The sequence below is a fragment of the Anabrus simplex genome, chromosome 3, assembly GCF_040414725.1.
Source record: "Anabrus simplex isolate iqAnaSimp1 chromosome 3, ASM4041472v1, whole genome shotgun sequence".
Classification (NCBI taxonomy): Eukaryota; Metazoa; Arthropoda; class Insecta; order Orthoptera; family Tettigoniidae; genus Anabrus; species Anabrus simplex.
Window position 1 is genome coordinate 326,183,186 of NC_090267.1, and position 25,641 is coordinate 326,208,826.

Here is a 25,641-nt window from a genome sequence, read left to right on the forward strand (position 1 = left end):
GTCAACGGAGGCATTTCCAGCAGACAGACGACTTTACGAGGGGTATGGTGATCGGGCTGAGAAGGGCAGGTTGGTCGCTTCGTCAAATCGCAGCCGATACCCATAGAGATGTGTCCACGGTGCAGCGCCTGTGGCGAAGATGGTTGGCGCAGGGACATGTGGCACGTGCGAGGGGTCCAGACGTAGCCCGAGTGACGTCAGCACGCGAGGATCGGCGCATCCGCCGCCAAGCGGTGGCAGCCCCGCACGCCACGTCAACCGCCATTCTTCAACATGTGCAAGACACCCTGGCTGTTCCAATATCGACCAGAACAATTTCCCGTCGATTGGTTGAAGGAGGCCTGCACTCCCGGCGTCCGCTCAGAAGACTACCATTGACTCCACAGCATAGACGTGCACGCCTGGCATGGTGCCGGGCTAGAGCGACTTGGATGAGGGAATGGCGGAACGTCGTGTTCTCCGATGATTCACGCTTCTGTTCTGTCCGTGATAGTCACCGCAGACGAGTGTGGCGTCGGCGTGGAGAAAGGTCAAATCCGGCAGTAACTGTGGAGCGCCCTACCGCTAGACAACGCGGCATCATGGTTTGGGGCGCTATTGCGTATGATTCCACGTCACCTCTAGTGCGTATTCAAGGCACGTTAAATGCCCACCGCTACGTGCAGCATGTGCTGCGGCCGGTGGCACTTCCGTACCTTCAGGGGCTGCCCAATGCTCTGTTTCAGCAGGATAATGCCCGCCCACACACTGCTCGCATCTCCCAACAGGCTCTACGAGGTGTACAGATGCTTCCGTGGCCAGCGTACTCTCCGGATCTCTCACCAATCGAACACGTGTGGGATCTCATTGGACGCCGTTTGCAAACTCTGCCCCAGCCTCGTACGGACGACCAACTGTGGCAAATGGTTGACAGAGAATGGAGAACCATCCCTCAGGACACCATCCGCACTCTTATTGACTCTGTACCTCGACGTGTTTCTGCGTGCATCGCCGCTCGCGGTGGTCCTACATCCTACTGAGTCGATGCCGTGCGCATTGTGTAACCTGCATATCGGTTTGAAATAAACATCAATTATTCTTCCGTACCGTCTCTGTTTTTTCCCCAACTTTCATCTCTTTCGAACCACTCCTCCTTGGTGTTGCATTTGCTCTGTCAGTCAGTGTATTTAAGATCCAGGATACATAATCGGCCATTATGTGAAATTTTAGCAATTCAAACGGTTTCAGAAAAAGAATATTTTTGTTATCGGATCTAAGCCCCATTCAGACCCTTTGAGGGTAGAATGATTTAAGAGTATTTCATATTCAGTATCCCAGATAGAGAAGATCAATCGTCATGTAAAATTTTGTCTTTGTAAATCAAATGGCTTTGGAGGAGTGATTATTTTGGTTTCCGTAACTTAACGCTATTTAACCCCCCTCCCCCTGAGGAGACGTGGTGTTGGAGTAGCGTGCCTGCCTCTTGCCCGGAGGCCTCCGGTTCGATTCCCGGACAGGTCAGGGATTTTTATCTGTACCTGAGGGCTGGTTCGACGTCCACTCAGCCTACTTGATTAGAATTGAGGAGCTATCTGACGGTGATATAGCGGTCCCGGTCTATAAAGCCAAGAATAACGGCCGAGAGGATTCGTCGTGCTGACCACACGACACCTCGTAATCTGTTCGGGCTGAACAGCGGTCGCTTGGTAGGCCAAGGCCCTTCAAGGGCTGTAGTGCCATGGGGTTCCGGTTTCCGCCCCCCCACCCTGGCAGAGAAAGTTTTTCAAACCTTGTCTTCTTTATTATCGAGGACACAGAATCAATCATCAGGTGAGATTTTAACTTCGTAAATCAAACTATTTCAAAGAAATGAATACTTTTGTTAACGGCTCTAACTCCCATTCAAACTCCTTGGGACTGGAATATTTTAATACCGTTTCTTAATTAATATCTAAGACACAGAAGAACAACTACCCACTGAACTTTCAACTTCGTACGTAAAATTCTTTTGGAGCAATTAATGTTTTCCTTTCCTTTCCTTTCCATAGATAACCGCAATTCTAACCCCTTCGGGATAGAATTTAAAACAAAATAACAACTAGGATAAAAAGCAGCTAACATTATGTGATTTTTTAAATTCATAAGTCAAACACTTTTGGAGGAAAATATATTTTTATATTCGAGTCTTAACCCACATTTAACTCCCTTATAGATAAAATGTTTGAAGCCTTGTCTAATTTAACATCTAGGACATAAAAGAAGGAACCCTTACGTGAAAGTTAAAATTTGTACGGCAAAAGATTTATGACGAATGAATATTTTGGTTTTATACTCTAATCTCCGTTTCATCCCCATAGGGGAGGAATGTTTTCAAATTATATTTCTTAGTGAGCACCTAACGCATAAGTGCTACCATCGTCCGAATTTTGAAATTACCACATTAGGGGTTTCCGAGATACAGTGATCAGTCAGTGAGTCAGTGATTTTCCACTTTTGAATATTTACTGGTTTAACGTCACACTAACACAGTGACACTGATATCGGAAAATGCTACGACTGGGTAGGTAGCATGTGCATGGTGTAAAAGTCATGTTATTGGTTTCGCGTTCCACTAACTACTTTTATGGTTCCTGGAGACGCCCAGGTGACAGAATTCTATCCCGTTGGAATTTCTTACGTGACGGTAAGTCTGCGGACACAAGAATGGCAAATTTGAGCACCTACAAATTCTACCGGACCAAACGAACCTAACAAAAATATAAATTTCAAAAATACTAGAAGTTTTGTGGCTTTTAGTAGCGCTTTGGAAATACGTTCAAAAACACAGGAGCACCCCGCCCTTCTTAACACCCCCCCCCCCTTCCTCTACTTGGAAATACTGAAATAATTTGTGTCGTAATTTTATTTCGATATTAGCATGTCCTCAAATACCAAGTTCCATGACAATAATTCCAGTAGATTTGGCGTGATATTTTCATAGTCAAACTGACATGAAAGAAATCGAATGTGCAATTTATCATTATGCACTTTGATGAGATTTTAAATAATATTAACAACCAGCAGAATTAAACTGTACAGACAGAAAGACAATTGATTATTATTATTATGATTATTATTATTATTATTATTATTATTATTATTATTATTATTATTATTATTATTATTATTATTATTATTATTATTATTATTACCATGTTCTGTTTGCAGTGGTGGATCTGGATGGGGCGCCGTCGGACGAAACCAACTCGGGTGATAACTCGAACGCGGGTTCGAGTGCCGGTGGTACAGACGATGACCAGGCGCGGCTACGATTGAAACGTAAGCTGCAAAGAAACCGAACTTCCTTCACCAACGAGCAGATCGACAGTCTCGAGAAGGGTGAGTTAACAATACAGTAGTTAGCATAGTGAGAGGACCTTTCAAAGTTCTCATTATCCAGTTGATCACTAATTAATTTCGTTAAATGTAGTACATTTAATTTTATAATTGTTATCGTATTTCCCTTTATGGCACATCTTCATCATCACCGTCGTCATCATCGGTCACAAGCTGGATGAAGGCTTATGCCAGACTCATTCACAGTTCACGGTCCTTGACCAGTTGTGCTCACACGTTTGCTGCAAATATCCTGATATCCTTGATCCATCTTGTGTGAAGTTCAACTTTTAGGCTGTTCGCAATTGAATGGGATCCGTGTAGAACTTCACGTGTCTGTTTCCCTTGTGATGTGACTTGTCCTACCCCACTGCGTCTCCTTTACAGCAGCAATGACATACTTCACGTACGTTTCATATGTAACACAGACGTTGATCTTTCTGTCTTTTCGGATTATTCCCGACGTGGACCTTTATTTTTTCCCTCTGCCGTGTTCTCAGTTCTTTTGGACATTAAAGAAAATACTAATTTAAGTTATTCCACATCGGATTGCCAGACTCAATGGGGTGACATACAGTCTTCCATATTTAAATATAGGATGCTAGCAAATTGGCTTTTAAACGTGCCTGTGTAGAAATACGACGAAATCATGAATTGTTTCTTCTGATTTAAACATTCCCCATTTTCTTCTCCTTCTCTATCTTCTTCATAACCATTTCCCACTCCATGTAGGCTACTACAACTTGTGACATCCCCAGTCCGTTCTTTCATCTCTCATTCTCGCCGTATAGCTCTGTTTTGGGACCGTGGTATGTGCTTGTGTATCTTGGATGGGCTGATGATGGTCCTTGTAGGACCGAGACTGGTGCCTTGTGGTGGCACATTGTAATGTTTTTGTAAACATCACATGATTGTCAAGTATAGAGAAGGTGGATTTAAAAATAAAGTTCGGTGAATAGTCCTGTACTATCAACATAGATGAACAATGCACGACAGTGACCTTACTGTCCTTCGAAATAGTACCCTCCCATAATTATGCACTGCTGAGATCGGCGATATATGTCCTGGAAACTTTGCAAGAATGTTTCCTTTGGGATGGTGATCGAAAGCCTCGTCACGTTTCCTTGGATGTCAGGAATATCGTCAAATCTCTTTCCTTTCAAAGCGAACTTGATGCGTGACTTTTCGGCTCTGACCTTTTTCCGACGAGGGGATCCCGGAGAACGCCATTCCATGCCTTGCCGTTTTGTTTCAGGGTCGTACCTGAGACACCAGTTTTCATTCTCAACGACAATATCGTTCAAGAAATTTGGTGTTGCATCAGCCGTTTCGACAAACTCCTGTGGAGCCTCTAAACGTGCCTGCTTCTGATCGTCAGTCAAGTGATGTGGCACAAGACGAGAACACGTTTTCTCTTCCCTAACTTCTGCGTAACGATTTGTCGCACGGTTTCATAGCGGTTCATCCGCTATCATGCACACAGTTAATCGTCGATCGTTCGTGACTGAAGTCCTCACCTTCTCAGTGTTTTCGTCACTGACGGCGGTCGCCGGTCTTCCACTACGGGGGTTTTCAGAAACACTTTTCAGGCCTCCTCGAAAACGGGCGTACTACTGGTACACACACTTCAAGGACATAAACACGTACCAGCATCGCATGCGTTTCTTTCGATGTCTTGCCAAGCTTAAAACAAAATTGTACATTGATCTTTTGGTCGTTCATGTTCCTTTTCGCAGTTCAGAACCAACGCACTAAACACGCACTGTGTCAAACAGGTCTTACACGGCACACGCACGATGCTAAACTGAACAACGTTGGGAGCAGGTGGTCAAAACCTGCTGCTACTCAGGTCGCCAGTGTTGCCGGATCGACCGTTCTGACTTCATTCACCGAACTGTATTGTCACAGGTTGTATTTCATTCTCTCCCTTGCCGTTGAAGATGATATTTCGGTCAGTAGGCCTACAGTACCTTACAGAAGTTCAATTCAATTATGTTTTAATAGTAATTTATAATAATCAGTTATCGAGCTCGATAGCTGCAGTCGCTTACGTGCGGCCAGTATCCAGTATTCGGGAGATATTAGGTTCGAACCCCACTGTCGACAGCCCTGAAATGGTTTTCCGTGGTTTCCCATTTTCACACCAGGAAAATGCTGGGGCTGTACCTTAATTAAGGCCACGGTCGCTTCCTTCCCACTCCTAGCCCTTTCCTGTCCCATCGTCGCCATAAGACCTATCTGTGTCGGTGCGACGTAAAGCACCTAGCAAAAAAAATCAATTATTTATTTGTATCATTACCACAAGTAAACGAACAAAGAATCCCGCGGCACATATAGCCCATTAAGGGCCTCAGCATCCATGAAGTCTGCTATCGGTCGGATGGCCTGCAGGTACTGGAGAGCCACGTTGTGAGAGTAACGATATCATAATCCGTATTGCTTGGCATTTTGTGACCGTTAACACCTCAATTGGATGCCCGGCTCCTTAGCTGAATGGTCAGCGTAGTGCTCTTCGGTTCAGAGGGCTCAGGTTCGTTTCCCGCCAGGGTCGGAGATATTAACCTTAAATGGTTGGCTCGGGGACTGGGTATTTGTGCCGTCTCCAACATCCCTACAACTCACACACCACACATAACACTATCCTCGACCACAATAACACGCAGTTACCTAAGCATGGCAGATGCCGCCCACCCTCATCGGAGGGTCTGCCTTACAAGGCTAGACATAGGCACGCGAAATTATTATTACCTCAAATGAATATTTTGGATTTATGCATGATACGTTTATATTGTTAATATCACAAGGTTAACATTCCTCTGTGGATCAATGGGTAAAGTATCGGGCTCTGAATCCCAAGATCGCGGGTTCAAACCCGGCAGAGGTAGTCGGGTTTTTGAAGGGCCGAAAAAAGTCCATTCGACATTCCATGACGTTCGATGTCGGCTTAAAAAATATATTTGGTGAAACATTTGGAATTTGCCCGACAATATCCATTACAAGTGAGCTACAGGTCACCCAAGAGAGATCCAGTTTACTCTACAATCTGGAGGAGCAAAACGGAAGAAGAAAAGCAGCTCGATTTGTTCTGGGGATTTCCGACAAAAGAGTAGCGTTACAAAAATGTTGCAAAGTTTGGGCTGGGAAGAATTGGGAGAAAGAAGAAGAGCTGCTCGACTAAATGGTATGTTCCGAGCTGTCAGCGGAGAGATGGCGTGGAATGACATTAGTAGACAAATAAGTTTGAGTGGCGTTTATAAAAGTAGGAAAGATCACAATATGAAGATAAAGTTGGAACTCAAGAGGACAAACTGGGGCAAATATTAATTTATAGGAAGGGGAGTTAGGGATTGGAATAACTTACCAAGGGAGATGTTCAATAACTTTCCAATTTCTTTGAAATCATTTAGGAAAAGGCTAAGAAAACAACAGATAGGGAATCTGCCTCCCGGGCGACTGCCCTAAATGCAGATCAGTATTGACTGATTGACTGGAATGTCAAAATTGACGGGTAGGCATCCTGCACACGGTAGCTGAGGCTATATTATTATTATTATTATTATTATTTTGCTAGCGGCTTTACGTCGCACCGACACAGATAGGTCTTATGGCGACGATGGGATAGGAAAGGCCTAGGAGTTGGAAGGAAGCAGCCGTTGCCTTAATTAAGGCGTGAAAATGAGGAATCGCGGAAAACCATCTTCAGGGCTGCCGACAGTGGGATTCGAACCCACTATCTCCCGGATGCAAGCTCACAACCGCGCGCCTCTAACCACATGGCCAACTCGCCCGGTATATTATTATTAAAAAGTTAGATTATCCTTTATATTTATTACAATTATTATAATTACATGAATTATATGATCGCCAAACTTACCACACTTCTCTTACTGTTGATTTTTAAACAAACTCACTATATTTATAAGACTAGAACAAGACCGCTGAACCCCTGTGGCTCAGCCGGTAGCGCACCGGCCTCTCGCCTCTGGGCTCCGTGGTTCAAATCCCGGTCACTGCATGTGAGATTTGTGCTGGACAAAGCGGAGGCGGGACAGGTTTTTCTCCGGGTACTCAGGTTTTCCCTGTTATCTTTCATTCGAACAACACTCTCCAATATCATTTCATTTGTCAGTCATTAATCATTGCCCCAGAGGAGTGCGACAGGCTTCGACATCCGGTACAATTCCTATCCTCGCCGCTAGATTGGGGCTTCCTTCATTCCATTCCTGACCCGGTCAAACAACTGGAAAAAGGCTGTGGATTTTCATTTCATTTTCAGAATGAGACCGTTGATTTTGAACTTCGCGTAATATGTGAATAGTAATACAAATCGATGACCTCCAGCAATAATATATAGACAGAATAAAGAGTTGAAAGAACTTTTTTTTTTTTTTTTTTTTTTTTTTTGCTTTACGTCGCACCGACACAGATAGGTCTTATGGCGACGATGGGACAGGGAAGGGCTAGGAGTGGGAAGGAAGCGGCCGTAGCCTTAATTAAGGTACACCCCCAGCATTTGCCTGGTGTGAAAATGGGAAACCAGGGAAAACCATTTTCAGGGCTGCCGACAGTGGGGTTCGAACCTACTATCTCCCGAATACTGGATACTGGCCGCACTTAAGCGACTGCAGCTATCGAGCTCGGTAGTTGAAAGAACAAGAAGTAATTTAACCTGCAGGTGGTTATAAGATTTGCAGACCCAGATCTGCGCACTTAAGAACTGCACCCTCCTATCATTGCTAGCAATGAGATCTTGAATCTTACAGGATTACTTTCTGTGTGTTAGGCCTATGTATAACCATGCTACGTGGGAGTCCTTTTCAATTCTAGAGACTTATCAAAACTGTTGATTATTAATTCCATAAATCCACTGCGTATTAGATATTTTAGGGTCTGACTGAGTGGCTCAGACGTTGGAAATTTACAAGTTGGCAGGTTCAATCCCGGTTCAATCGGGAAGTATTTAAATGTGCTCAAATACGCCAGCCTTGTCTCCGGACTCAAACTCGGTACATATGCAATCATAAGATAAGCGGATCATTACAGTCCAGTCCATGATGTACAGTATTTGGAAGCTAGTATGTTCCTCGTTCAACTCTCATTTCCTTCCTATCCAAAGTCATCCGCTTCGTCAACAATTTCTCCTCACCTGTAAACGGCGCTCTCTAATTGCGTCGCGCCTCTCAACACACTTGTCACTCGGAGAGATGAAAGAATTATTTCTCTTGCTTCAAACTATTGATTTTCGAAAAGGAGCTTCTTCCTTCCTTCCTTTCCAATTCAAGGGGGAGAGGACACAAGGAGTGCGAAGGAGGGGATCACTCAAGTTGGGGGAGAAGTGGAGAAAAGAACAGATAAAAAGGAATATAATAAAAAAGAGTAAATTTTGGGTTGAGTATTGTGTCGCTTAAAGTGGGAGCTGGGAAGTAGTGGCCTGGGGAGTATTGTTTATACAGTACTGCGGTATTCGAAAAGGGAATTCCCGAAATAATATTATTCATTCGTGATAATTATGGCTATAATACCTGCAAAAGAGATCGAGTTGGATATCCAGACAAGCGAGCTAGACATCTTTATCCGCCATTAAATGATTCTTTTCAATGAATATGTTCGAAATCTTACAGGTAGGAAAATAGTGACTTTATAATAATGTTATTTGGTTTTAACGTCCCTTCATTTACGGTATTCAAAATGTTTCAAAAAAGAGTGCCAAAATTAAAGAGGAAACGTGCTGAAATAGGGAAACCCGAGTCTGAGAAGCCAGCTTAAGGATATATGAACTTTAACATGTCTCTCACTAATACGATTTTCTGGATTATTTCAGCTAATCTTTACAAGCATTAATTTACATTTAGTTTACGGTTACCCGGGCCTCCGGGGGTAGCAGCTAATCTCGCTAACCACTACACTACAGAGTACAGAAATTGCTAAAAGTATTCATTTACATTTAGTTTACAGTTTTAGTTACATTTATTTACAGCTAATCTTTTCAAGTATTAATTTACATTTAGTTTACAGTTTTAGTTACATTTATTTACAGCTAATCTTTTCAAGTATTAATTTACATTTAGTTTACAGTTTTAGTTACATTTATTTACAGCTAATATTTACAAGTATCAATTTACATTTAGTTTACAGTTTTAGTAATATTTATTTACAGCTAATATTTACAAGTATTAATTTACATTTAGTTTACAATTTTAGTTACATTTATTTACAGCTTATCTTTATAAGTATTAATTTACATTTAGTTTACTGTTTTAGTTACATTTATTTACAGCTAATCTTTACAAGTATTAATTTACATTTAGTTTACAGTTTTAGTTACATTTATTTACAGCTAATCTTTTCAAGTATTAATTTACATTTAGTTTACAGTTTTAGTTACATTTAGTAATATTTATTTACAGCTAATATTTACAAGTATTAATTTACATTTAGTATACAATTTTAGTTACATTTATTTACAGCTTATCTTTATAAGAATTTTCAAGTATTAATTTACATTCAGTTTACAGTTTTAGTTACATTTATTTACAGCTTATCTTTATAAGTATTAATTTACATTTAGTTTACAGTTTTAGTTACATTTATTTACAGCTAATATCTACAAGTATTAATTTACATCAAGTTTACAGTTTTAGTTACATTTATTTACAGCTAATATTTACAAGTATTAATTTACATCTAGTTTACAGTTTTAGTTACATTTATTTACAGCTAATCTTTACAAGTATTAATTTATATTTACTTTACAGTTTTAGTTATATATGATCATCATCATCATCATCATCATCTGTTTACCCTCCAGGTTCGGCTTTTCCCTCGTACTCAGCGAGGGATCCTACCTCTACCGCCTCAAGGGCAGTGTTTTGGAGCTTCAGACTCTTGGTCGGGGGATACAACTGGGGAGAATGACCAGTACCTCGCCCAGGCGGCCTCACCTGCTAGGCTGAACAGGGGGATGTGGAGGGATGGGAAGATTGGAAGGGATAGACAAGGAAGAGGGAAGGAAGCGGCCGTGGCCTTAAGTTAGGTACCATCCCGGCATTCGCCTGGAGGAGAAGTGGGAAACCATGGAAAACCACTTCGAGGATGGCTGAGGTGGGAACCGAACCCACCTCTACTCAGTTGACCTCCCGAGGCTGAGTGGACCCCGTTCCAGCCCTCGTACCACTTTTCAAATTTTCGTGGCAGAGCCTGGAATCGAACCCGGACCTCCGGGGGTGGCAGCTAATCACGCTAACCACTACACCACAGAGGCGGACATTTATTTATAATTATTTAATGTAATTTAAGCTAAGTTTCACATGTACTTATTCAAATATAGTTAGCTCCCTCTGTGTATCAGCAGTAGAGTGTCGGTCTTCCGATCCCAAGATCACAGGTTCATTCCCGGCAGAAGTAATCAGATTTTTGAAGAGCGGGAAAAATTATATTCGATACTCCATGGCGTACGATGCCGGCTTATAAAATATCTCGGATAACACATTTTTTTGTGTTTACCCGAAAAAAGTATAGTATCCGCTATTTCCTGTTTAATTTTGGAACGTTTTTACTGAAATAGGCTTAATTCCTACATTAACAGGCGCCAAGGAATCGGAATTTTGTACCTCTGGAGTTCCTGAACCCTTTTTTTACAATGTGTTTTACGTTACAACTGAAAACTTCAAATAGCACCGAACTGAGTCGGAAACGAATTCATGATCATGGGCTCAGAAAACTAGCGCTCTCCCGTCTTAGTCACTCAGCCTGGCTTGTTTCGTCTCACGCACTCCTTTGTGTCCAACTTAGCTTCTTGTCAATTATTTCAACAACCAGCCCTATTATTTTGAAGTTTTATTATATTTTTAAAAATTTTGATCACTTATTCCCTATATTATTAACTCTTTATTTCATATTTTTGCTATTAATTTTACGACAATCCGACTCAGACAGGTCTTCTCATCTAAGTAAATCATTGTACTGTACCACGTGGAGATTGAATGAAAATCCCAAGCTAACTCTTAACGAGGTAAACACTGAGGAAAAGCATGGCTCCTAAACGAATTCTGTTTGGTTATTTAGGCGCTCGCCATCTCTATCTAGGCTATCTTGTGAGATTGAATCCTAGCACAATCCGTTGCTATTACAGAGTGTGTGGATTTAAATAATATGAAGCCTATCAGCCGATTTTCTGGTATCTATTTTAAAATCATCTTTATCATGGCAAAATGACGGCACTCCAGCGCCTCGTGTGTAATACACATCTTCTTTTACATAAAACATAATGCCACGCTGCCAATCTGTACAGAAACACCCAATAGTGAATAGGTACATTCTTCCACATACTGCTACATGGCTAAATGGTTAACGTGATAACCTTTGATCCCGATGTCGCGGGTTCGATTCCCAGATGGCTCGGGGATTTTAGCTTTCATGGGTTAATTCATCTGGCTCGGGGACTGGATTTATGTGCCATCTCCAACACTGAAATAGGCATCAGCTCGAAAGACTTGCACCAGGGATCTCCAGAAATTATTATTATTATTATTATTATTATTATTATTATTATTATTATTATTATTATTATTATTATTATTATTATTATTATTATTATTATTATTATTATTATTATTATTATTATTATATTCCTCCACATACAGTTGGCGTCAGGAAAGGAAACTGGCCGTAAAATTGGAGCTAATTAACATCTACTGTCAGCCCAACTAATTGGGAAAAGGCCAGGAAGAAGATTAAGGGGTTGATTACCCCTTGTATTGCTATGGATTTTAAAACACTAAGCCTATCAAGTGTCAGAATTTTGTCCCGAAAAGTATTTTTTTAAAGTTCCAATAAATCTGCTGGCATGGTTATCTCGCATTAAAGTACTCTGTCTCTGCATACTCTTCTTTCCCTCTGAAGCTAAGCGTATTTGACAGTCTCTCCTTGTTTATCTTTGGCCTGTCATCATTTCTCTTTCCTGGTTTCAGTATCTGGCAAGTTAGCTTCCTCCTACGCATACTGCATAAAACCCCATGGCCTACCAAGCGACCGGTGCTCATCCCGAAGATCTGCAGAATACGAGGTATCGTACGATATTCTCGGCTTTCTAGACCGAAGCCGCTATCTCGCCATCAGATAGCTTCTCAATTGTAATCACGTAGGTTGAGTGAACCTGAAACCAGCCATCAGATTCAGAAAAAATCCCTGACCTGGCCGGAAATCGACCCCGTAGCCTCCGGATTAAAAGTAGGCATGCTACCCCTAGACCATGGGGATGGCCTAACAACCACGAACATACGCTACATTGCTTATGTTACACCACTTTCACTTTTTCACCTCTGCAGTGTAATGGTTAGCGCAAAAGCTGTCGTCCTCGGATGTCCGAGTTCGGTTACCGATACTGTCAGAGATTTAAGATTGGCAGGAGGGTTGTTATGTGGGTTATTATATGGTTAAAAGAGATGCATGCTGCTCATTTCCACTGGAGGTGTGACTGACAAGAGCTGCGTCACCTCCAGGAATACGAGGATGTGAGTTGTTTCATCGGCTCCATGACTGAGTGGTAGGATTCCTGGCCTTCGGTCTTCGGGGCCCCATGTTCTATTTCCGACCAGGCCGACAGAATTCAACCGTAAACCATTAATTCCCTCTGTTCCTGGACTGGGGTTTGTGCCATCACCAGCTCTCTTGAAGCTCGTATGCCACACACAACAGTATCCTTCACCACTCTCACACTCAAATTACCAATACACAGCAGACGACTCCCACCTTCGCCAGAGTGTCTGTCTTACATGCTACACCTGGCTAGCAATAACCACACGAAATTATTATTTATAACCTTTTTCTTTGTCAATATCAATGAATTATGGAGTATGTCTAACATGTTATCGACGTGTTTCAGAGTTCGAGAGGACGCACTACCCAGACGTGTTCGCACGGGAGAGGCTCGCTGCCAAGATTGGGCTGCCCGAGGCACGAATACAGGTACCTAACTCTCTCATCCACATATTTGAATTCTGTTAGTGGGTGCACGTTAATGAGTTATCAGAAGAAAGGGTAATGTTGAGCAAATCAAAAGATTTTCACTTTGTGTATGTATGTTCAGTCTTTAGTCCTAAGGCTGGTTGGATCCTCAACAGCTCTGCCATCTGCTGTCATAGATGGCCTAGGCATCACTGATGAGGCGTACTAGGAAAATGAGGAGTGAGGTAGTTTCCCGTTGCTTTCCTCACCGAGCCAGAAGTTGCTATTACATATCAGTCTGCCAAGCTCACTGAAATGCATGCATCAACTGACCCTATGAGCAACATTTTCACACCATTCATTGCAGGGACAGGCTGCACAAGGAATGGCATTACTAGCATCGCTCATACCTCAGTCACTTTCATATTGTCAAAGCCAAAGATAAGGCAGAAACAGATCAATGAAAGTAACAACATTGCTCTAGCCTATACCAGAAGACATAGTGCGCTGTAAACACTAGGTCCTGCCAGCAAAGGCAGCTGTTGGCGGAGCTGCAGAGGATCAAACCAGCCTTCGGGCTGAATACCCAACATACAGTACATACACTTTAAATCAGTTCAATAACTTTCAACCTAATATCTTTTAACCTGAAATTAAATACGTCGAGCATGATATGAAAATCGGTATTTGTAAGACTTTATGATATTATAAGGAACAGAAGTAGATTGACTGTTTCATTCGGAATGCAAATTTGAAACAGGTGGATCATTTAAAGTATCTTAATATCATGGGTTTCCAAGCAAAACACATTAGGCTGACTATACTTCTGAGAAAAATGAGATTTGAAAGCTTCATTGGTTCATCTCTTCCAGGAAGGTAGTAAACGGACTGAAATCGAGTGTCGTATACCTAATTTTACGCTGTAGCGACCAACAGTGTTTTATAAGAAGAAAATGAGTTCCTAACAGCACTGTAACGAGAAATATCTATTTTTTTCTTTGTTTGCTATTTGCTTTACGTCGCACCGACACAGATAGGTCTTACGGCGACGATAGGACACGAATGGCCTAGGAATGGTAAGGAAGCGGCCGTGACCTTAATTAAGGTACAGTCCCAGCATTTGCCTGGTGTGAAAATGGAGAACCACAGAAAACCATCTTCAAGGCTGCCGACAGTGGGCTTCGAACCTACTATCTCGCGGATGCGAGCTAACAGCTGCGAGCCCCTAACCACATGGCCAACTCGCCCGGTACGAGAAATATCTCCTTGTGTGGGAGTGACAGACGAATATAGGTTATCTTATACATAAGCTGAAATTAACAGACATAATAATAATAATAATAATAATAATAATAATAATAATAATAATAATAATAATAATAATAATAATAATATATTATAGATATATTATTGCCAGTGTGTGGTGACGTATGAATTGATGCTACCTGCAATACACAATGAGGAAATTTCAGTGGTATATTATATTATTATTATTATTATTATTATTATTATTATTATTATTATTATTATTATTATTATTATTATTATTTCCTTGTCTGAGTGGTCAATATACCAGTATACGTGGAACTCAAACCACATCTACTTGACTTCTCATTTCAAAGAATCCTAATGCATAAAGCAGGTTTCGAACCTCGGTTAGAAGTTACGGACAATGCCAGTCGGCTGTAAGTCGTGCCTCCTGACCGCTGCAATTTCCCCCTTGTGCATTGCGGGTAGCATCAAATCACACCATACGTCACCACACATTGGCAATAAATTCTGCCTAGTCTTGGGTCACCCAGAGGTTTGTATGTTAAGTTGTAAAAGTATTAAAATATACATTTCTGTTATAAAACTAGGTGATATTGAACTACGCGTGCAGATGTGCATAGCCCTACAGAGGTGCAGCATCCAATCGCAAGGAGAACAAATCGCACTACAGGACAAAGCAAAACACGACTGATTCATATCTGCTGACCAAATGGGATTATGTCTATGGGGCCTCTATTTAACCAAAGCCGCATATAATTCAGCCACTGCCACCTTCCGAATTTAAGGGGGCTCCCTACCTACTAACCAATGAACATCTTATTAAGACATTTAATAAATTTGCAGTCTGGAAACCTAAGATTTGCGAACTTGTGAATGCATACATACGTCTACATGTACTGTACATTCCACTGATAATACACCTGTAATTTTTCCGGTATACTATCAGAAGATATGTAGGGTTATTCAGCCATGATGTCCACTTCAAATACCTCGTGAAGCATTCAAGACATTAACATTCTATTTTCACCTTCAGCAATGGTACCAAGGGGCTCATAATCGGACTTATAGTACTTTTCCATGGCGTCAGTATCTGCTGAGATAACAGTACTAACTTCAAATAGAACTAACACTGTTTTCTATACCTGGACTACAAATGAAAAATATTATCAGTTCAGTTCCGCGATTATTTTGAAAATCTGACAAGTACTTCTCGAGAAAATGCAATGTATTCAAACGTGCTTCATTTACCTTACGGAGACTGCCCTGTTCGATTCACCCTGCTTACGAATGTAACATGAGCTAGCGTTGACATAGATAATTCCTTCACCTTCTAGTAAATAGATATTCTCTCTACTGTGCTCATAAATACACTATGCGAAAATGTTGGACTGAACACCTTTAATATCGCCGTACTAACAGTTAAAGGAAAAGCAGATATGCGACGGATTTCCTTTCCTATGCCACTTCTCCTGTTTTCTTCTGATCCAGATAGTATAGTACGCGAAACTTCTTTGTGATACTTCGGCTCCCTAGGGTTGAATCGGTAAACCTCGGTTATCTTCGAACTTCGTACTGGCAACCTTTGACACACAAACTATGAGTCGCCGTGAGACATTTAGCGTACACTTTACGTACTAGTACTGTTGTTTACACAACAAAGCCAAAATATAGAATTCATGCTAGGAACAAGATTCGCATCGAGAAATGTTATATAATGTGTGTGTGACACAGTTGTTGGCTTAAGATAATAAAGTGTTAGAACATTCATGTCGATCGATCATGCTATCGATTCAATTCAGATTTCATTTCAATTCAGTTGGCAGTATTACCGGAACCGAGGTAGCTTCCTACTTACTCCTCACCCCCGTAAAACCAAGTATCACTAAAAGTTTCGCGAACAATAGAGGTTCGTGAAGCCTAGGGTCTCTTTCATTTTCATAGCCTTCCTGGCCGTTCTCTTTCTTTTGTTCATTCTTGCAAGAATCGAACCACTTCTTTATTCCGTTCTGATTAGTATTAATAAACGGTGATAGCCCAGTTGTGCTTCTTCTTCAACCGCAAGCTGTTAGGGTCGCGTCACTGTGAGCTTGCATTCAGGGGATAGTGGGTTCGAATCGGCAGCTCTGAAGACGGTTTTCCCATGGTTTCCCCATTTTCACACCAGGCAAATGCTGGGGCTGTACCTTAATTTACCTTAATTAAAGCAACGGCTACTACTTCCCAATACCAACCCTTTCCCAACCTTCCGTCACCGAAAACCTTTGATGTGTTAGTGCGACGTTAAACAACTAACAATAAAAGTAAAACATCTTCTTCAAATAATACTCACTTCCACTAACAACATTACTTAAATATTCATATTAGGTCTTTCTTTCTTTGCGTTTATTAATGTTTCTTCTTATTTCTCTGCCACTTTTCCCACAACTTGGTGGGGATGTGTTGTGCCCTGTGTCCTGTATGTCGATTTCACACAGTTTTACAGGCAGATGTCCTTCCTGGTGTCAGTCATGTATGGTATTCTTAGTAGTAATAAAAATAATGTCATTTGTTTTACGCCCTACTAACTACTTTGACGGTTTTCGGAGATGCCGAGGTGCCGGAATTTAGTCCCGCATACGTTATTTTATGTGCCAGTAAGTCTACCTAGACGAGGCTGACGTATTTGAGCACCTTCAAATATCACTGGACTGAGCTAGGATCGAACCTGCCAAGTTGGAGTCAAGAAGATCAGCGCCTCAAGCGTCTGAGCCACTCAGCCCGGCATTCTTCTTCTTAGTGTTAGCACTAACTCAGGTGGGTTTTCGGCGACAATTGGTTAGGAAAGGGCTAGCAGTGGGAAGACAGTGGTCATTGCCTTAATTAAAATGAAGACGGCAAACCACGGAAAACAATCGTCAGGGGTGCCGATAGTGGGGCTCGAACCGAACGTACCAGCTACCGAACGTAAGCTAACAGCTAAGACGTCCACGCCGTGCATCTAGCTCGTTCGGTCCCGTCACATATCCGTTTTTGATTTACCTGTTACCTTCGGAGATGTTAAGGTTTTTAAATTATAGGCTACATTTTAATGTAGATTTTTTTCGGCTCAATATAGTGAATACCCAGCTGTCAGAAGAAGGTGAAGGAATTCTGAATGTTAACAGCTAGCTCGTGTTTCATATGTAGCGCTAATTGAACAGGACAGTCCCCAGCTGGCAAATGAAGCACGTTTGAATACATTACATTTTCTCGAGAAGTACTTGTCCGATTTTCAAAATAATCACGGTGCTGAATTTTTAATCTTCGTAGGTTTAAGGCTAGGTGTAGAAAACAGTGTAGTTCCGTTCAAAAAATAAAAAAGAGTACCATTATCTCAGTAGATATCGACACCATGGAAAAATACTTAAGTTCGAACATGAGCCCTTGGTACCATTACTGAAAGTGAAAACAGAATATCAATAGACCTATCTTTAACTGTTCACGAGTTATTTGAAATGGACAACTTAGCTGAATAACCCTGTATGTTAAACGTTTTCAGAATTATTCATCAAGTATAGATGGCTTGTAATCAGTGTTGCCAACTTATATTTTCAACATCCGCTAAATACTACTAAAAATTCCGCTAAAATTGCTCCAAGAACTCCGATCTCAAATAATAATAATAATAATAATAATAATAATAATAATAATAATAATAATAATAATAATAATAATAATAATAGTAAATATCTGCACTCTCCTGATCTGTGAGTTTCACTGGGATTAACCCCTGCCTGCGAGCCGGCGAGCTAAAACTTGTAGGCGTTTTAGTGCCGAGTGCAAAATAGGTGAATCCCCTACCTCAAGAGCCACACACAGAACAGGCCAGTTCATTAAACGGTCTTCCTTCATAGCATAAATATAAATGCTACTCTCTCACAGTTTCATTATCTGTCGTCATTCGTCAACTAAGAGATAAGTACCCTTTCCCCACTCATTACAAATTTATGATACCATGATCTCATAACATCAAATCCAAATAACACGTTTTCCTCATCTGATTAGTAGCTCCTGATAATAAATACGGAATAGCTCGGAGACAGAATGGAGTACAATTTTTTTTAAACGTAAAATTGATCAAACACTAAATTCCGCTAAAATAAATCTAGAAATCCGCCAAAAAATCCGCTGTCCGCTAAATGATATTTTTCTCCGCCGACAGTCTTCTAATTCCGCCAAATTTAGCGGAAAATCCGCTAAGTTGGCAATACTGCTTGTAATAAAAGAAAAATAGTTTACCAATTGGAAATAAATATCCTCTCTCGTTGCAAACATGTGGCGAAGTGTTGTTCAAGTCCGGGCTGAAATAACATGAATGCATGGTGACTAGACCGAGCCCTCTAAGATGCTGGTCCTATTAGTCACTATTTTTGATGCATTCATTCCACAATGTGCAGTTAACTAATATTCTTAATACCAAGACGTGTTGTACTTTTAATGTCATTTCTTTCAAATGTGATGCGTGAATATGCGCATTGCATTAGAAGGTTAAACCATCGAAATGCTAACGGAAACCTCCACGAGAGAGCAAAATATATTTATAAATGAAACACTAGAAACTACTGTATATATACACAATCTGTAGACAGATTCCATGTTTAAACATCCTAAGCAGGGAAGGGGACAGTTTTATCTCGAATTTTTAAAATTGTATAGTTAAATGTTACAGGCCTAATTCCTAAGCGAAAATTTCTAATGGTTAAAAAGCCTGTAAAATTGTTACAGTGGTATTGACACTTTGTAAACAGTTATACGACACACAGGCATAAAAGGGTAACGATATAAATGTATCCTGTGAATCATGTCTACGTATTCTTTAGACTGACATCATCGACTGAAAATAGCACATACGCAGTGAAAAGAACTAAAACCACCAATCAAATCAAATATTGGGGTCATGTGCCTATATAAATCGCTGAACAACAGAAATAATAGTATAATGTGCCGGTAGGCTGTGTTTACTCACGCTGTGTGGTCTTATAGTGTCCAGTTCTAGTACGGGCACAACCACAACTGACTTGCCTCGTGGCATAGGTCTACTTAATCCCTCTAGGGGCGCATTTTTCAATGTGAAACATAGCTTCTCACTTTGTTAAGTCTACCTCTATCATTTAAATACTCGTAGCAATACATTTCGAAATTTTCGAAACTTCAGTGACAACATAATCTCATCCAAACATTTTTACATTTCCGTACGTTATTCGTCGTAGCATGTTGTAGAAAGTCTTCTTGATTATCGTTATGTCTATCATTCTTTAAATTTCCTGCTACTGACTGACTAGACACAAATCACTAAATTTATCTCTTAAATTTGTCAGTCTTACTTACATCCGCTATTCTGTATTTTTCAGGCTATGTTTTTTTAAATTCGTTCTTTCTTTCTTTCTTTCTTTCTTTCTTTCTTTCTTTCTTTCTTTCTTAATCCATTTACCCTTCAGGGTTGGTTTATCTCTCGGTCTCAGCAAGGGATCCCACCTTTACCACTTCAAGGGCAGTGTCCTGGATCGTGAGACTTTGGGTCGCGGAGGGGGGGGGGGCGTTACAACTAGGAGGAGGACCAGTACCTCGCCCAGGCGGCCTCACCAGCTAAGCTGAACAGGGGCCTTGTGGGAGATTCCGAAGATTGGAAGGGTCAGACAAGGAAGGAAGGAAGCGGCACTTGCCTGGAGGAGAAGTGGGAAACCACGGAAAAACCACTTCGAGGATGGCTGAGTGAGGAATCGAACTCCCCTCTACTCTGTTGACCTCCCGAGGCTCAGTGGACCATATTCCAGCACTGGTATTACTTTTCAAATTTCGTGGCAGAGCCTAGAATCGAACTTGGGAGTCCGGGGGTGGCAGCTAATCACACTAACCACTACACCACAGAGGCGGACTTTCTTTTAAATGCAATTTTACTTATTTAAAAAAGGTTGATTGTGGAATAAATTTCCGCTTTAATTTATGTGAAGACTATATATTTCTTGTTTTTATTCATATTATAGCCTCCTCTTCGGGTCATTGGTGAGTGTTTATCTTTGAATCAAAAGATCTCCGGTTCAAATTTGGTGGATGTAGTCAATTCTTTTCAAGGGTAGAAGAATTCCATTCAGCATTTCAAGTTGTATGTAAAAATATTTTGGTGATATATTGGGTGTTAATTCCACAATATTGCAATCGACCACACCAACAACTCACCTAATAGAGGTCTGATATCTCTTGTCATCCGGTGAAATAATCAGAACGGTGAAACTGACACGCAGCTGTCCTAAATGGCGTCAGTTATGTAGCTGATTGGCCCATGGCGATTAGCTATGTGAGGATGTTGTCTGTAGGTGTAAATGTACTTATATGGGCTAGGAATGGGAAGAAAGCAGCCGTGGGCTTGGAAAAGTTACCAGCCCAGCATTTCCCTGGAGATGGATTGGGAAACCATGAAAAACCGTTTCGAGGATGACCTGAGTACAGAGCTAGCAGCCAAAACTGTCCTGTCGCAATGCACTGAGCTAACCTGTTCGGTACCTCATAGACTACCTTTACACGAAGCAATAGCGACAATTCTGGTTCGAATGCCGTGATTCATGAAATTTTGCAATGTATTTCTTTGTATTTGTTTATTATTTTCATTATCTTTGTTCTCACAGGTATGGTTCTCAAATCGACGCGCTAAGTGGCGAAGAGAAGAGAAACTTCGGAACCAGCGCCGCGTAGTGGAACAACCGAGTAGCAGTCCGCCCCGTCTGCTGAACGGTAGTGGCTTCGCCAACGCCATGTACCCGTCCATCGCGCCGCCCATGAGTATGGCCCCGGACTCGTACAGGTATGTGTTCGTAAGGACATCAGCTTCCACACATTTGTTGGTACGTAAGCGATTCACAATGCACGTATAACCATACAAACGTATATTGCAAATCTCATTTAGAAAAAAGTTAATATACAGAACCACCAAATAAAAATTTTCGGCAAACTCAAGCGAGACGGGCAGAGCGAGCTGACGGGAAAGACAGACTGTATTCCCCCAATGAAGGGACTTGTAAGGCTCGGTCGTTAGAAGAACTATGTGAGTGTGCGCGGTTTGGGTCACGTAGCTGTCAGCTTGCGATCGGGGATAATGGGTTTGAACCCTACCCTTAGCAGCCCTGAAAATGGTTTTCCGTGGTTTCCCATTTTCACTCCAGACAAATGCTGGGACTGTAATCAAGACCACGGTAGATTCATTCCAACTCTTAGCCCTTTTCTGTCCCTTCGTCGCCACATGACCTATCTGTAAAATAATAATAATAATAATAATAATAATAATAATAATAATAATAATAATAATAATAATAATAATAATAATAATAATAATAATAATAATAATAATAAAAGTGGTACGAGGGCTGGAACGGCATTCACTCAGCTTCGGGTGTTCAACTGAGTAGAGAGGGGTTCGATTCCCTCCTCAGCCATCCCCGAATTGGTTTTCCGTGGTTTCCCTCTTCTCCTCCAGGCAAATGCCGGGATGGTACCTAACTTAAGGCCACGGCCGCTTCCTTCTCTCTTCCTTTTCTGTCCCTACCGATCTTCCCAATCCCCCACAAGGACTCTGTTCAGCATAGCAGATGAGGCCACCTGGGCGAGGTTCTGGTTCTCCACTCCAATTGTACCCCTGACCCAAAGTCTCACGTTCCAGGACACTGCCCTTGAGGCGTTAGAGGTGGGATCTTTCGCTGAGTCCGAGGGAAAAAACACCCCTAGAGGGCTTCGGAGAAGCTCTTAATGAAGTCATATGACCAAAAATGTAAAATGGCATGATGATATGAACTTATACACATGAAATGAACCCGAACACGCAGTTCCCGAGTCAGAGAAATTAATCATACACAGTTAAAATCCTTGGCCCGATCGGAAATCGAATCCAAGGAACCGGACAAGTGAACGCCGTTTCAGTCATATGTCCTTGAATGAACTGAAAGATGCAGATTCGCTATCCATTATACCAAATCAGCGCATCAGTCCGACGCGTACAGTAATTCCGCACTTACAGCAATTCGTGCACTAGTTTCTTAATGTAACAGATGATAACACAGATGTGGGGATCAGGTATCCTCATCCCATAAAACAACAGACCACAGACGTACCTTAATGTTAAGGAATAAGGAAATGACATTTGGCAAGCAGCTGTCCTTCTTGGGACAGATCTGATTGTTGTGCAGTAAACATAAGAATCGCCACCACCGCACCGTTATACCAGTTTACTGGACAGCAATTACTCACTTTCCAAAGCAAATAACTTCTTCATTTTCCTCATGAGGTCGTGTGAACCTCATTCGAGGCCCTCAGTATGTTGAATATTCAGCCTTAAAGTAGGTTTGCTTATCAGTCTTAAATTCGTTACAATGCTGATGATCGAACCCGAGACCTAAAATGTTTACCGAACAGTTGTTCAGATCATTAATAAAACGTTTTTAAAATGCATACTCAATTTACATTAAGAAGTTGTGCTTTTTATTAGAGTAGGCTATATTCTATATATCATATGTTTCAAATTCTGAAGTTTCAGGAGATTAATTTGTACTCCCTTACAAACCTCACTGTTGTTCGAGTTTTGATTTATTCTCCTGCTGCGAGCTTTTCCACCTCGTATTAAGGCTGGCTTTCCATCACCAAGTCGTTGGATATAAAGATCGATGTATCGCTGACCGCGTCGCGAGCGAGCTAGATTACTGACTCAATTGTTTAACGGGAGAATCTAGTCAGGCAGGCACGCCATTCTGGACCGTTTTATTTCATTTCCAATCCGGCGTCCGCTAATGAAGAAACGAGAGGGGTCGGCTGTAATTAACTTTGAAAACTACCCTTGAAATGATTAACTGGCGCACTGAGCGCCAGATGTCGCCTGTGAAGCCGCCTGGAAGGTTAGTCTATCGTGCACGACACCACTTGAAATATAGTACAGGACTACTGTGCTTCGTTCCCTTAAACAAATTACTAACCCAGGACCGTTCAAAAGCTTGGTTGAAAATAACGTTAATAGGCGACAAAAGGATTAAATCCTTGTTTAATGAAAGAATTTAGCATGAAATCTTAGAAAAATGTTTATGACAACAAGACCGTGGATTAATGGACCGGATCGCAATTAAGGTTGTACCATTCACAGTCGAGAGTACTTTTAAATATGATGATGATGATGATGATGAATATTAATTTATTATTTCATTTCTTTCTTTCCTAATCTCTTTAACCTCCAGGGTTGGTTTTTCCCTCGGACTCAGCGAGGGATCTCACCTCTACCGCCTCAAGGGCAGTGTCCTGGAAGAAGAGATATTGGGTCGGGGGATACCAGCACCTCGCCCAGGCGACCTCACCTGCTATGCTGAACAGGGGACTTGTGGGGGGATGGGAAGATTGGAAGGGATAGACAAGGGAGAGGGAAGGTAGCGGCCGTAGCCTTAAGTTAGGTATCATCCCGGCATTTTCTGGAGAAGTGGGAAAGCACGGAAAACCACTTCCAGGGTCGCTGAGGCGGAGATCGAACCCACCTCTACTCATTTGACCTCCTGAGGCTGAGTGGACCCCGTTCCAGCCCTCGTACCATTTTTTTTCAAATTTCGTGGCAGAGCCGGGAATCAAACCCGGAGATCCGGGGATGGCAGCTAATCACACTAACCACAACACCACACAGGCGGACATCATCATTATTATTATTATTATTATTATTATTATTATTATTATTATTATTATTATTATTATTATTATTATTATGTGCGTTCAACGTTCTATGAATTGTTAGCTCTCTTCCCACTCGGAAGTAAGGTGTAGCTCGACAGCATATCGATGGCCTAGTTCTAATACCATGCACGTGAATTTTTGGGGAGAATGAGGTTAAGATAACCTATGTACAGAAGCAGAATTTTATGCTTTACAGAATTATTCACCGGGTGAGTTGGCCGTGCGGTCAGGGGCACGCGGCTGTGAGCTTGCATCCGGGAGATAGTGGGTTCGAATCCCACTGTCGGCAGCCCTGAAGATCGTTTTCCGTGTTTTCCCATTTTCACACCAGGCAAATGCTGGGGCCGTACCTTAATTAAGGCCACGGCCGCTTCCTTCCAACTCTTAGGCCTTTCCTATCCCATCGTCGCCATAAGACCTATCTGTGTCGGTGCGACGTAAAGCAACTAGCAAATAAAAAAACAGAACTATTCTACAGTATGACCCAGAATAAATTATACTGAAATCATGTATTTCAGTTTGAGTTTACATAGCAGTTACCAGTGAGAATACAATACCTTAACACAAAACACAATAACACATCACCAGCATCATCACGAGGTATGCTGTAAATAGGAACCAGCCAACTCAAGACACCTTTCATACCTCTGCTGCAGGTTGGCAAACATTCCTGTTATTCATTCTCTGGAGACAAGTATCCTCCCCTTCCTTAGCTTATTCAGTGCTTACTTTTGTAGGTCAAGTCTTATCACAAGTCATATCCTACGATTACAACATGCCTTATGACTGAATTGAATGAGTGAATGACTGCATGGATTGGTAAATGGATTTTTTAAAATGTAATGGACTGCATTGAGCATTGCATTATGAGTGAGATCCTGACTACCTAAATTAATGAATGGATGAATGACTGAGTGCATGAATGCACGGCCACTTCCTTCCAACTCCTAGGCCTCCTATTCCATCGTCGCCATAAGACCTATCTGTGTCGGTGCGACGTAAAGCCGCTAGCAAAGAAACAAGAAGATGAAATGAAATTGCGTATGGCTTTTAGTGCCGGGAGTGTTCAAGGACATGTTCGGCTTGCCAGGTGCAGGTCTTTTGAATTGACTCCCGTAGGCGACCTGCGCGTCGTGATGAGGATGAATTATGATGAATACGACATATACACCCAGCCCCGCGCCAGCGAAATTAACCAATTATGGTTAAAATTCCCGACTTTTCCGGGAATCGAACTCGGGACCCCTGTGACCAAAGGCCAGCACGCTAACCATTTAGCCATGGAGCCGGACGGGATAGAAGATAATGACACGAAATGGAGAATGTAAGGATGATTTTATGCAAGAAAACTTTTTGTAATGC

At 41.6% G+C, this 25,641-nt stretch overlaps 1 protein-coding gene across 1 annotated transcript in view; it reads left to right on the forward strand.

The window, feature by feature from the left end:
• LOC136866310 (paired box protein Pax-6) overlaps positions 1-25,641 on the forward strand; it is a 653,040-nt gene that overhangs the window by 610,352 nt on the left and 17,047 nt on the right. Inside the window, exons 8-10 of the mRNA XM_067143153.2 lie at positions 3,187-3,357; positions 13,238-13,320; positions 21,213-21,388. Of these exons, the coding sequence (XP_066999254.1) occupies positions 3,187-3,357; positions 13,238-13,320; positions 21,213-21,388 (430 nt within the window). The remainder of the gene's footprint in view (positions 1-3,186; positions 3,358-13,237; positions 13,321-21,212; positions 21,389-25,641) is intronic.